The sequence below is a fragment of the Zonotrichia albicollis genome, chromosome 18, assembly GCF_047830755.1.
Source record: "Zonotrichia albicollis isolate bZonAlb1 chromosome 18, bZonAlb1.hap1, whole genome shotgun sequence".
Lineage (NCBI taxonomy): Eukaryota > Metazoa > Chordata > Aves > Passeriformes > Passerellidae > Zonotrichia > Zonotrichia albicollis.
The window spans coordinates 4,636,936-4,650,733 of record NC_133836.1 but is presented as its reverse complement, the minus strand read 5'-3'; the positions used below and the strand labels follow the sequence as shown (position 1 = coordinate 4,650,733).

Genomic DNA, 13,798 nt, shown 5'->3' with positions numbered 1-13,798 from the left:
TCCCTGCAAGTGCTCACTGTGTCCCCACAGCTCTCTTGCATGGTTTTTAATCATTCAAAGATGGTTTTCAATTTTTAAACAACTATGTTTGGAACTAACAAACATTTAAATTACATCAAGAGGAAGATAATTATAAAAAAAAGAAAACAACACAGGCAGCTCGATTTATGTTAATGAACCTCCCTATACTCCAAGGAACATTTTAAAACTCATTTTATCTTAAAATAGGGAAGACATCAGCAATACCACAGGCTTTGGCAAAAAATATAATAAAATAGTTGCTTATTCCTACATGAATAATTAAGTATTTATTTTCAAAGTAAGAAAATAACAGCTTTATGGAGGCATTTTTATAATTGTCACAGAATGGCACCAAACCAGTTTAGAAAATGGATTTGGGGGTTGCTGGTGGCAGCTGAGCTTTGCTGAGCCAGACACAGGAGCAGGAAGGGGCTGCTCTGCTGAGCCAAACTTGTGCCTTCAATTCTTCATTACACAGAATATCCCCAAAACCACAATTCTGCCTTTCCTCAGCCCAAACTCCAACCTCTGTGTGCCCTGACTGAAAAATCCCTGAGCTTTCCAGCTGTTCCACTCACACATCCTGACTCTGATCAGGATATCCCACAAAGCTGGGTAAATTTGGTTAATCATGCATTAATACACATTTTTAGCCTTATTTACAGCAGTACTGAAAGGACCTGGCTTCCCACTACAGCAGGCAGATAATTCAGGTAATATCCCATGTTCATACCTTTCCATAAATTTTTGAAATATTTTTCCTCGGAGACTATCACAAATTTCTTCTATATATGGCTAAAAAAAGGGTGAGGAAACACAATTAGTATTTAAGCAGAAAATAAATGGCTTTTTTCAATCCCATCCAACACACAGCTCCTGGATTGTCCTAAAGAAGCCTCAACAAAGCATTTTAGCTTTATTTGGCTTTAGGAATCTGAGCAGGTGCCCTGAAGTCAAACACAAAATCAGGTAGAAAACCTTAAGGGGTGTGGGGGCAAAAAATTCTTCTTTCAAATGTATTTAACCAACAAATTGTCACCCCTGTGGAATCCAAACTTCCCAGAGCTGCTCCCTCATCCCTGTGGTGCTTCTCTCCTCCCTGTCCTGGCTGAGAGATCAGCACCTTGGAATCCCAGGTGGCTTTTTCCAGGGAAATCCCTCCCCTGGGTGTGTCAGGGCCCAACCTCCCCCCAGGTAGAGCTGAGACATCCCCCAGCACTGCAATCACCAATTCCAACAGCCAGAACAGCTCAGGAGCACTGCAGACATCAGGCAAGGGGCAACCTTCACGTTTTTCAGCACATAAAAATCCATCAGATTTAGATAAAAGACGCTTAAGCTTACAAACACCCCCATGATGGATTAAGACTATTTCTCCACTGTTGCAGCTCAGTTCAACCTGACAGGATGAGCATCTTCCTGATGGAAAGTGATTTACTCTAAATCATTTAATGGCTTAAAATTACACAACTATAAAAATTCTTCTGTTCACACACCAAGGTATAGTTTGCTTTTCTAAATGTGCTTGAAAATATTATAGATAACAAGAGTAAACTGCGATTTTGACTTGGAAAAGCATTTCAATCCCACCTACAGCACAGAATATGTACCAGCCCCATTTATTCAGTCTCTTTAAAGAGTATTTAAAAAGTCACTTTCTGTCAGAGAAGCTGAATGTTCAGACTGTGAAAGCTCACCTGGAAAAGGCTGGCTGGCACTTGTTTCTTGGCTAAATGTGTTTGTACATGATCTACAGCTTGTTTTGAGAAAGGCTTTTGGAAAAGAAAAAGGAAGATTTCAAACAGTTGGAACTGTCAGGAGTTTCATTTCAGGTCAGAGCACTGTTGTTCTTTTCCCCACAGAGAAACACCAACCCCAAGGGGAATCAATAGGGCCTCCCACAGGTATATTACACTGAATATTGTGTGAAATGTGCAGAATGATCCAGTAACAGGATTATTCTGAAGCAGAAAAGCAGGAGAGGCCAAGATGAGGAGGAGGAGGAAGGTAAAAATCAAAGGGGGTGATGATCCTCCTTTAACAAATCCATGAAAAATCCCATTTACAGGCACAGCTCCAGAGCCAGAAGCACTCATGAACTTTTTACTAATAAAATAATGCATTTTGGGGGAAAAAAAAAAATAAAAGCTTAAACCCTCCACCCAAAGCATGACACCACCAGGATACAACACCTGCAAATCCTTCTTTCAAATGAGAGCACATGAAACTGTTAAGAACGGATGAACGGGCCCAAACTTCAGCTAGACGAAATGTGTCTTTTCAGTGACTTTAGCCACATCTCCATACACACACCCTGCATTTATTTCATCCTTTGGACACAGACATTTAGTCTAAAGAAACATAAACCAGGAAAGTTTCCTGACACTTCCTTTGCGTGCCGCTAAGTTTAACGAAAATCACAGCACGCCTCAACTTTTACACCTCAATTAAAAAAATAAAAATAAAAAAAGCATCATTCTGAATTTGGCCAACCCCAGATCCTGGATTTCCAAGGGGAATTCCTGCTGCCAGGAGGGGAGGAAAGGGCAGGATACCCACGTGGGAACAGGAGAGCAGCTCCTTCATGATGTAGGTGTCGTAGATCTGCCGGCTCCGCGACAGCCGCTCCTCCTCCGAGTCCAGCTTCTCGTACTCCTTGATCTGCAGCACAAGCACACACCACACATCTCCTTGGGATTTCTCACTCTTTGGGTCAAAACAAAGAGTTTTGGCTTGGTCTGAAATTTTATTTTTGGCTTGGGCTGAAGTTTTATGTTATTGTTTTCTTTATTGATGAAAAATCGCCTGCGACAGCACGGTTACAGCTGGGATTTCCCTTTAATAGTGAGATTTTCCAACTGTGGAGTCCCATTCCATTGGTGGAATCCCCATTTCTGCAGGGATTTAACTGGATGTGGCACTTGGGGACACGCTCAGTGGTGGCCTTGGCAGTGCTGAGTGAACAGTGGGATTCAATGGGCTGAGAGGGCTCTTCCAACCCAAAAATTCCCTGATCACAGCACATTTGGCACAGATGTCCAAGAAAGAATATAAAGCACATTTCAAAATGTTCACATAGTTCAGCCACACTGTGGATCTGAACCCTGAAAGTGGCTAAAAGACAGTTTTACAAAAGACATCAAGTTTCCTCAGGTGTGCTGTAGGAGATCAGTGTGTTCCAGGTGAAACAGCAGCAATCCCAGACAGTTCATTTACAGAACAAAACCTGACAACCAGTTCCAGAACAGAAAGTTCACCCAGTCCAAGGGTCCTCTGGAGCACATTTAGGGAAAGAGCTCTTCCAGAAATGACAAAATGTAAAAAAAGATGCAAGGGGAAAGAGTCAGCACTGGCTTTCTGGACCTTCCAGGAGAAACCCTGGGATCCAGATCCCTGGCAGTGAGCAGATCTGCCCTGTGCCACACAACCCCAGCACTGCTTAGCTTGGGAAAACACCTCCAAGATCATCAAATCCAATTATCAAGAGACAAACTGGAACCAACCTACCTCTGGAGGTGGAACATTAATTAAAGTCAGTATCTTTCTAGCTGTACTGCTGGTGTTTGCTGACATGATAAGGCAGCAGTCCCACCCGATCTGCCATCTGTGCTGCTTCCCCCTTGATACCAATTTATAATTAAAATGACTCAAAATGTCTTTGCCCAAGAAACACTTTTAATTAATGCAATGACACAAAATAATTAGCAGTACAGGAGGAAGGCTGATGGATATCTGATTGTCTTATTTGAGCACAACCTCCTATCCCTCAATGTTTGGTTGTTAAAGGACCCAACTCCTCAGTCAGTGTTCAGGGCTTTCAGCAGAGCCCCCCAGAGATCAAAAGGATCTCCTCAAAAACTGGGATCAGAATGCATTTGTTTGCAAGTATTTAGAAGCTCTTTTTTTTTTCCTTTTTTTTTCCCAATTTTCCCCTCTTTTTCTTTTTAATTTCTTTTCTTTTCCTCCTGAAACCGATCGGGATGAATCACTCATCCTGTTAAATGCCTGATCGTGACTCCAGCTGCAGTGATATGAAATCCCTGGAGTACAGAGCTCTTCTACATCAAGCAATTTTTAATGTAGCAATGTACTCAGATTATTCTATGTGTAATAAATGCAGCAAGTAAATCAAATATATAAAAAAAAGGAAAAGCTCCTGGATCCGGTATGTCACAGAGGAAAACACAATGAACCTCTCTTTAAATATCTTTAATGGGATTTTTCCAGAAGTACATGACAAAGCACTGAAATTCTTTTGAGGCAACATTTTGCTAATAACCTAAAAATACAATTTTGAATTGTTTCAGAGATAAAGAGGCAGCCAAAAATATCTTGCTAAATAATCTGGTACAACAGGCCTTTTTGGATTACTTATGACAGTGATATCTTCAGTGTATAAAGAGATGGAAATGATAGAAAAAGATTCTTTATTGACAGCAGGTATGTGATCTGACTGAGGGAATGGAGCCTTGCTGAGGACTGATCTCCAAATTGATACCAGCTATTGGTGCTGATAGCAAGGAAAAAAGTTAAATTCTCAGCTCATGAGTGAAGCAGCCAAGGCTATCCCAGCTCTAATTAACCCTGAGCATCAGGCATGAAATCCTGAAATCAGCACCTGGGACAGGATTCACTGGGGCTTTATTCAGGGCCATAAATGTAACAGGGAAGGAAGGAATGAATGAATGGAGCCATGGAGCTCAGACCCTGCAGCAGCAGAAGCTGGGGAGAGCCAGGGCATTCCTTAGAATTATTGATCCTTTGGGATGTGCCTTACCCAGTGAAGGAGCTGACAGGCACTGTGAAACTCCTGACAAGGGACACAACTCATCCATCTGAAGCCACCTCTTGTGTCCCCTCTGCCACAGCAGCTCCTGAACCATCTGAGCAGCTCCCACCCCTCATCCCTCCACAATCCCCCTCTGCTGCCTTTTCCACAGGTGAAAAACTGCTGGGAAGGAGCTGAAGGGTTTCAGTGTCACCCTAACACCACAAAATTCATCCCAGATCCTTTTCTACCAGCCCACACTTGTTCAATGTCCCTCTCCTTCCCTCTCAGCATTCCCTGATGGAGCAGGGCAGCCCCAAAGCTCCATCACCACCAGCACTTACCTCCTCATAGAACTTCAGCTGAGGAACAGCTTCATCAATCTCATTCATGCAATAGTCTTTAAAGAGCAAAAATCCTGGAAAGAAAAACAGAAAAAAAATCAGAAAAACATGTCTCATTACACTTGTAAAAAGGCTCATGAAACCACCTGAGTTCCACCATAGGCTGTATAAACCTGTGTGAGCATCCCCAATTGCCAAGGTTTAGGATTGTGATTCCAGCTCTTCATTTCCAGCACAAAAGGATCCCAAGCCTGCCTCACCTCCCACAGGTGTATTAAGCCCATTACTGCTTCCACCTGCTGAGGATTTGATCAGGCATTTCCATAATGCACAAAAATATCTTGTTCCTCTTCACAGACCACATTTTCTTCTCTTTTTTTTTTTTTTTTTTTTTCCACAGCAAAAACTAGACACTATTCACGTTTTGGGGTTTTTTTGGTAAGAGATTTACCTACATTTCACTGCTGAAGCACAACCTCTTCTGCACTCCCATTTCAGAATTACCGGTTCATGTTACCTCTAATGGGTTTTATTGCTCAATAAATTACATCAGGGTCTTTACAGTTCCTTTGCAAGTAATTTAGAGCATGACCCCAGCAGGCTGCAGATGAGAATCTTCCATTAGGAGCATTTTAATGCACTGTCACAAGCCTCATCCCATGGAAGCTCTGTCTTTCCCTGCCTCTGAGCTGGCACCTGCTACCCTGGAATTTCACACAGCAATCTGGGGCACAAATGTCCCCATCAGTGCCAAACCCACCCAAAGTCCCCCATTTCCTCAGCCAGACCCTGCACCTCTACTTCTCCTTGCCAACTTGGTTTTTTGAGGACAAAAAGTGAAATTTTGGGAGCTGATTCAAATTCCTTATTTCCCACATGACGGAACCAGCAGCAGGACGGAGCAGAATCCTGCTGAATGGACTGAACTTTTCTAGGACAATGAACCAAAGATTGGGTAATTAAGAGACTGAAGAGTGGCACAAACAGCTCTGAATGCAGTGAAAGAAAAATCCCTGGCCTTGTCCCAGCTCCTGGCTGGTGCCCAAAAAAACCCACAAACAACAAAAAAACACAACAATAAACCACAAAGACAACTGTGGGAGGAGTGTGAAAATATACCAACACACATTTCCAGCAGGGCCACGCCAAACATTCCAGCCCTGCTCAGTATTTTCCAAACTTTTTCAATTTAATTATGGCAGAGAAAGAAGAGGTTCCCAAGCCCATGGCACAGGGAACAATCAGAGGCTTATGCAGCCACAGGACACAGGGCTGCTCCTCCCTGAGGCCCCTTGGCACTGCACTGCAAAAACCCAGATATACCCAAAATATACAGACTGAGGGCTCCGCCTGGGGAAGAGAAGGTTGGGGAAAGAATTCACAGCACATTCCAGGATCTGAAGGGGCTGCAGGGAAGCTGGGTAGGGATTTTGCATCAAAAGTTACAGGTTCTGTCTAACGGATCTGTGGGGTTTATGATAGGAGGAAGATGGACAACTGGAGTGACAGGACAAGGGGAATGGCTTCAGACTGAAATAGAAATTTAGATGAGATATATGGAAAAAATCACTCCCTGCGAAGGTGCTGAAGCCCTGGAAGGTTGCCAAGAGAAGCTGTGCCTGTCCCACCCCTGAAAATGTCCAAGGCCAGGATGGACAAGACTTGGAGCAACCTGGGATAGTAAAAGGTACTCCTACCCATGGATGATCTTTAAGGTCCCTCCAACCCAAACCATTCAGTGATTCCATAATTCAGACAAATCCAATTAGAGCCTAATGATTCCCCAGACTGGCATTGTTTCTGTTCCGACCTCCCATTCTATCAACAGACCCTGCACTTCCCCTGCAGCACAAAGGAAATCTCCTCCTTTGCTGCTGCTCTTGGATTGAGTGAAAAATGATCAGCCAGAAACTGCAGCTCTCACATAATGGCACAACGAAGTGACAGATGCAGCATTGAGTAAGTGACAGGAGTTTTAAGAAGTTCAGGGGGAGCTGACGAGGAGCACAATAAGCACAGTTAACAGCACACAGAAAAATAAGCCCAGGAACAGAAAGCAGGAATTAATAAAATGATAGCGTTAAGTAACAGCTAAAAAGAACCAGCAATTATTTATGAAATAAAGATGCTGACAGCTTTGGCTTTAAAGATTCCTTCTGCTATAACTATATAATTTCTGCAACAACCAGATCACTGGTTGTTAAGGGAAAGGAAAAATATTTTTAAGAGCTTCTTCTGGCAACACCAAAGTGATGGATGATATCAATAATACACACACAGAGTGTGAGGCAGCACCCAGCTCCTCTGGGCTCCAGCCTCTGGACAACCATTTTCCCCTTCAGCTTTGTATTTACAATCCCAAGACAAATTTGCCAAGTGCCATGAATTGCTCTGACTCTAATTACCAAGGCAAAATATCTTTCAAGGAGGGATGAAGGCCACCTCTGAGGTTTGCAGAGGCTCACAGGCAGGAAGGGATGGGCTGGTGGGGAGAGCAGAATCAGGTCAGGCAGCTCAGCCATAACCAGGTACTCACAGAGCTCATCCTCAGCTGGACAAGGTCCCCGGCACAAGGAGGGGAACCAGGTTAACCCATCTCTTTAAAACAGAACATGAATGTTTACTTCAGTATTTAATCCAAATAATTGTGTTTTCCTAGCATGAACACAGGAATTTTGCATGAAATCCTGACTCTTATCAACAGCATCCCTCCAGCCCTGGTTTTTGTCTCCAGAATTCAGCCCTTCCCACAATCAAAGAACAAAAATGCTGCTGGTGACCAGCACACACTCCAGAGCCCTCATCACGTTTGTGGCCTCCACTGGACCCTCTCCAGGAGCTCCTTGCATTTCTTAAGCAGTGGAGACCAGAATTGAACAGCACAGCCCGGATGTGGCCTCACTCAGCAGGATTAAAGCCACATTCTCGTTTTCTATTCTGTGGCATTTTCCTGTCTGTGGCTCTGCCAAAGTGCCCCCAGGGCAGCAGCCACGGGGGCCAGCACTGGCCTCTGCCTCCTCCAGCAGTCTAAAGGTCACCTGCAGCCACACCACCACCTCCTCATGCCTGTCAGGCAGCTGAGAGCACGGAATAATAAATAAAATAAACCAGGACAACAACGAGGAGCTGCACCATAAAACACTCGGAGAAAATGACTTATCTAATTCGAACTGGAATTTTATGAGCATCAGATTCAAGTGACCTTTTAACAGGAGTAAATAAAAATCTTATTAAAGCAAACAGGAGTGACTAGGTGAGAGAGCAGAGTTAAAAATAGCCACGTTTAGCCCCGATACAAGCGTTCACAATGTCACTGATTGAAAGGAAGCTGCATCTATTTACAGCAGGCCTGAACGTGGTCCAAAACGCTGATGTAGCCTCTTTCTAGTAGGCAAAATAGCAAATTAGAGAACAAAAATACCAAGCTGTTTCCAAATCCTCCCCAAAACGTGCTGTGTATAAATACAGAACCCTGACAAACAAAGCAGCAGTGACATCTGCACCAGACACGGGCTCCTTTCCCGGCCAGGAAAAGCTTTGGGAATGTGGGATGGTGCTCAAGGCTGCCACACAGGCTCTGTCCCTGCTCAGGGCACTTGGAGGGCTCCAATCTCAGTCATTCCAAGATGTGTCTCATGATTTTTCTTGCTTGGTGAGCTCGGGTAACAGCAAGAAGCCACAGCCAGAGGGATGTCTCATACACTGCACCTCCTGTCAGGACACTGCAGCAAGGTGGGCCAGGCTGGAAATCAGGAGGAATTTCTTCCCAAAAAGGGTGGTCAGGCATTGGAAGGGGTTGTCCAGAGGGATTTGTAGTCTCCATCCCTGGAGGTGTCCAAGGAATTCCTGGATGTGGCACTCAGTGGTGGTGATTTGGCACAGGTTGGACTCGATGGTTCTGGGAGCAATTTCCTGACCCAAATGATTTTGGGATTCTGGGGCATCTCCTCCCCAGGAATGTCTCTTATGTAGAGCTGCCACACCACAGTGACATTACAGCACAGCTGTGTTTAAATCCAGCTGTGGGTGTGTTCAGCCTCCTGAAACAGCCCTCAGTGACCTGCAGATCCATCAGCACCAGGAACAGATCTGGGTCATAGACACAAAGTCTCAAAAAAACACACAAAACCTGTGATTCCCACCAGGCTGCAATTGTCACAGAACACCAGGCCAGGCTCAGACTGCTGCTCTGTGCAGTGCCCACACAGAGCTGACACAGCACACAGCAATTCAGGCCACCTAAGAGCTCCACAACTGACAGAACCACCAATTTCCCTCTCCAGGAACAAAGATCACCAGGGAAAGCTGTGTAGGAATTGTGCTCTGGCAAGGTGCAAAGCCACAAGAATCCTCCCAGCCCAGAAAGCATCACACATTCCACTCCTTTCCTTTCCTTTTCCATTCTTTCCTAATTGAGCCTAATGTTCATTCCCTTTGCATTAAAAATAATGCATTATAACAGACTGAAACATATTCCTGTGCATGGAAAGCAGGGGAAAAGAACAAACTGTATTTCAGGAGGACGTGCATCCAATGGTGAGGAGAACAGAACAATTCCCCTAGAACAGAACCAAACTGAGCTCAAAATGAGGCTGTAAGTTGCCAGGTAGCCTGTTTAATGAGGTCTAGAAATCATTATATGAAAATAAGCTTTGGCTAAAAGGTTTTAAGTGTCGTCAGAGAAAAACTTCTTATTTCCAGGCCTATTTTCCAATAGCTTTTCACCCAGGGAAATCATTGTTGAAGTTTGATCAGCCCTCTTTCTAAACACCAGACTTGTGCATGCAGGGAGAAGAGCAGGAGAGCTGAGCTGCTCCTCCAGCACTGACACTGGGGACAGAATGGAGGAATATTCACAAATATTCTGTGTCACACCCCAAAAGCTTGAGCCAGGTAGAGCATCCCAAGCAGTGAATATACAGATTTACTGAAAGCACTCAATTATCATTATTTAGGTTGCCCAGAGACGCTGTGGCTGCCCCATCCCTGGAAATGTCCAAGGCCAGGTTGGATGGAGCTCTGAGCAACCTGGGATAGTGGAAGGTGGAGCTGGATGAGCTTTAAGGTTCTTCCCAACACAAAGCACTCAGGGATTTTCTGAATATCCCCATGAAATAGTAGCTCTGAATACTGAATGTATGATCAATCATTTTTTATAGCCATGCAGAGAAAATAATGGGGAAAACTTAGCTCTGAACCATATTTACTATGTATCCTTCATATTCTGGTCTCCTTTAACATGCAGATTCCAGCTGACTGAAGTCAAAAATCAAAGGCATTCAACATATCAAAGGTGAAAGAAAAAAGTGGGTTTTACACAAGAAAAAGCTCCTCCAAAAGATGGAGGAGTAAAAATACTAAACAGAAATACACAAAAATATTCTAATTTTTAAAAGGACCACTAAACACAGAATAGAAGCATTTCATTTCAATCCAAAGAATGTGATTAAATTCCTTCACTAAATCCCATCAAGGAATACACAGCAATTGAGGTTTTCTTTTTTTCATCACTTGTAAACAGAAGAAATTCACAGCCCTTTGCAACTGGTACCAGCAAGCTAACAACCAGGAGCAGCCTAAAAACCTCATGGTGGTGGATTGGGCTTTGTTGTATCTGTTCTTTCCTCACATCACAATTCAGGCCCTACCAAGGATGTGAAAATTGTTATTTTCCTGACCAGTATTTTTTTCCTTTATAAAGATTTTTAAATTAATTACATAATACAAGCCAATATCTCTTTATTATTGAGAAATACACTTTTCCTTCTGCCCTGCTCCAAGCTGAGAATTTACCAATTCTGTTACCAATTACTGAACACACAAACCCCACTGGGAAACGCAGCTCTGCTCCTCAGGTAGGGCTGAGATCCAGGTGTGGTTTTTAGTGGCAGCAAGGTGACAGCATAATTTGATAAAGAAAACATGGAATAACTCCACAACAAACGGGTGTTCTCAAGGCCCTGGTGCCAGCATTTGCCTCAGCAAACTCTGCTCAATATCTGAACCACTGTGAAGAGCCAAATTGTTCAGGCAGAGCATCGAGGAACTGTTGTGCTGTGGTCAAAACCAAAACACAAAGCCAGCAGTATTCAGTTAGTAAATACACACAGCACTTAGGTAACGAGCAGCAAAACCACTAAAACAACAGTGACAGAGCCCAGCTGATTCTCCTGCAGGAATTTCTGACTCTTCCTCTGGTTCATTCTGGCTCTCTGAGAAAGCTGCTGTGAGCTGGAGGCTCAGACACAGATGGTTCTGCTGCTCTTCCCCTTTTAATCACAGAAATCAGGGGTAGAAATATCTAGAAACACTTAGAAACTGGTTAGCATGGTTTTGAGCCCACCTATCCACCTCCATGGACACACAGGTGACAGCAGGATGTCACAGAGGCCCTGGCTGGACAGGACACTCAGGGAAGGGGATTGTCAGGTGTATTGCCCATGTTCTTTATAGGAGAAATGCTGTATGGATCAATAAAAGCATCTGGAATGGGGTAATTGATAACCAGAGCTCTCCAGCTCCTCTGCTCTGCACCTCTGACCTTTCTATCCCTTAAATGCACTGATAAAAGTGAGAACACTTAATAGCTGCAGTAATTTAGATTCTACTGGCTGGTGCTGGTTCTGATCCCACCGATGGGAATGAGCAGCACTGGCAGGCCCAGGGAATCTGCTTTATTACCAATATTAATAAAGCTTTTACAGCCATGCAGGTAAAGCTCATTAAAGCTGTTACCATGCCACCTCACAGACACGGCGAACCAACACTGCCCTACTTCTCAGTGGCGCTCAGAGGCTTAATTAGCTGTGAACTGTTTCAAGAGACATTGATAAAAACTCCATGGGAGTGCAACTGTTTCAGATTGACTGAGGAATTGCTGGGTGGGAAGAAGAGGAAATCAGGACCGAGTGTGAACAGCGGTGGGGCACAAGGAGAAAATTCCACCAGGAAGGGGTGAAGAAAGCTCAAGTGAGGCCAAGCAGAGAGGAAACACCACTTTGGGATGGAAGGCACTAGAACCTTTCCCCAAAATCCAGCCTAAACCTCCCTCACATAATTTTAAGTCACAGCAAAGAGAGCTCAAGAAGAGGCTGGAGAAGGCTGAACCAACCACCCAGGGCCCTTTTGATGCAAAAGAAATGAATTTTCCTACAGAATTCCAAGGGCAAAGCAAACACACCTCTGGCAGGTGCAGAGCAGGGCAGGTGTGCTTGTGTTTGTATGTGTTCTCTGGAAACAGCCAAGGGAAATGCCATGCAAATAATTCCTTATCTGTTCTCTCTATTATAGAGCCATATTCCTTAACACTCTCTTCTTCTCTCCTATGTTGCTACTTCAGTTCAAAATTGCCAGTTTGCCTGGAATTCTTGATAATTTAACCCAAAAACCGTGTAATTGCACTGCTCTGCTGAGATAAAGACTTTCTCCCCATGCCTTCTATCTCCCAACAACTGCACTGCATATAAATGCTAATCTAGCAGGATGTGTACATTATCCATCATGGGACGTTCCAGATGATAGGGTATATATTCTTCCCTATTTTAAAGCTCAGATTTAATCTGCAGCTCCCCTGGGAAATCACACAACACAGCATCTTCAACCCCCCACAAAGGCAGGCAGGCAGATCAGGGCTGAAGCTCAACAAAGAAATACTCAATTATTTATCATCAAAAGAAAATCCAAAATGAATAGATGCATTTTGATAGTGCCTTTGGATACTCTTTATCCCTGACACCAAGCCAGACAACTCCAATGCACATAAAATCTACAGCAGGAGCTTCAGCAACACCCCTCAAAAGGATCTTCGAAGTAAATCATGCCAAGTATCACTTTATTTTACCACAAAATAAGAGGGTGTTGAAAGAAATGTAGCTTCCAGCAACACTGAAATTATGACATAATAAAGAGATCTTAAATCTAACACTCATTTGGTGAAAAAAACACTGCAAACAGAAAACCAGAGCAACTTTTAGGAGGCTCAGAGCAGGCTCAGATTTTCTCTTTCACTGTCCCCCCACACCCCCAGCCTTGTTTGGTGCAGGCAGAGAATGGTGTGAGGAGCAGATCCCCTGTGAAATATCTCACATCAATGGTTTCTGTTTCAGTTTGCAGCCACACAGTTTCCGATGTCTCCTTGTGGTTTGGGCTCTTGTGTTGTTTTTAACTGATCACAGAACTGAGCAAGGACAGAGGGGCTTCCACAGAACCTCCTGCAGCCTCTCCACAACCTCACATCCGAGGCTGATCTTGCACTGAAAATTATAAAATACCACGAGAAAGAAGAAGATCAGTCTTCAAACAGCATTTTAAATGTAACTTTTTGTTTGGAAGACAACTTCCTAATTTTGGTGGTGACTAATTCTGTGTGGTGGCTGCCAGGTCAGGACCAGAACCTCAAAATAAAACCACTTTGCAGAAACGACCTGTGCCTCTGCTTTTACAGAAAACCCACCAAGTAACAATGTCCCTGCTACTTGGCTGCACATTATTTAACATCAAAGTACCAGGACAGAGCAAATTTATCACAGGGCTCGTGATACAGCTCAGAAAAGTCATCCCTGCTCACTTCACAGCCAAAAACTCAGGTGGCTTTTCTTCACTCCCCACCAAGTTTTATAGCCTTCATTGTTATTTCCTCAGAGGACTATTTAATTAGTCCACAATG

General features: G+C 43.8%; 1 protein-coding gene across 1 annotated transcript in view; it reads right to left on the bottom strand.

Moving 5' to 3' along the window:
• GRK3 (G protein-coupled receptor kinase 3) overlaps positions 1 to 13,798 on the bottom strand; it is a 61,768-nt gene that overhangs the window by 28,509 nt on the left and 19,461 nt on the right. Inside the window, exons 3-6 of the mRNA XM_074554345.1 lie at positions 5,134 to 5,207; positions 2,581 to 2,682; positions 1,719 to 1,793; positions 755 to 816 (exon numbers count right to left, since the gene is read on the bottom strand). Coding sequence (XP_074410446.1) covers positions 755 to 816; positions 1,719 to 1,793; positions 2,581 to 2,682; positions 5,134 to 5,207 — 313 coding nt within the window. The remainder of the gene's footprint in view (positions 1 to 754; positions 817 to 1,718; positions 1,794 to 2,580; positions 2,683 to 5,133; positions 5,208 to 13,798) is intronic.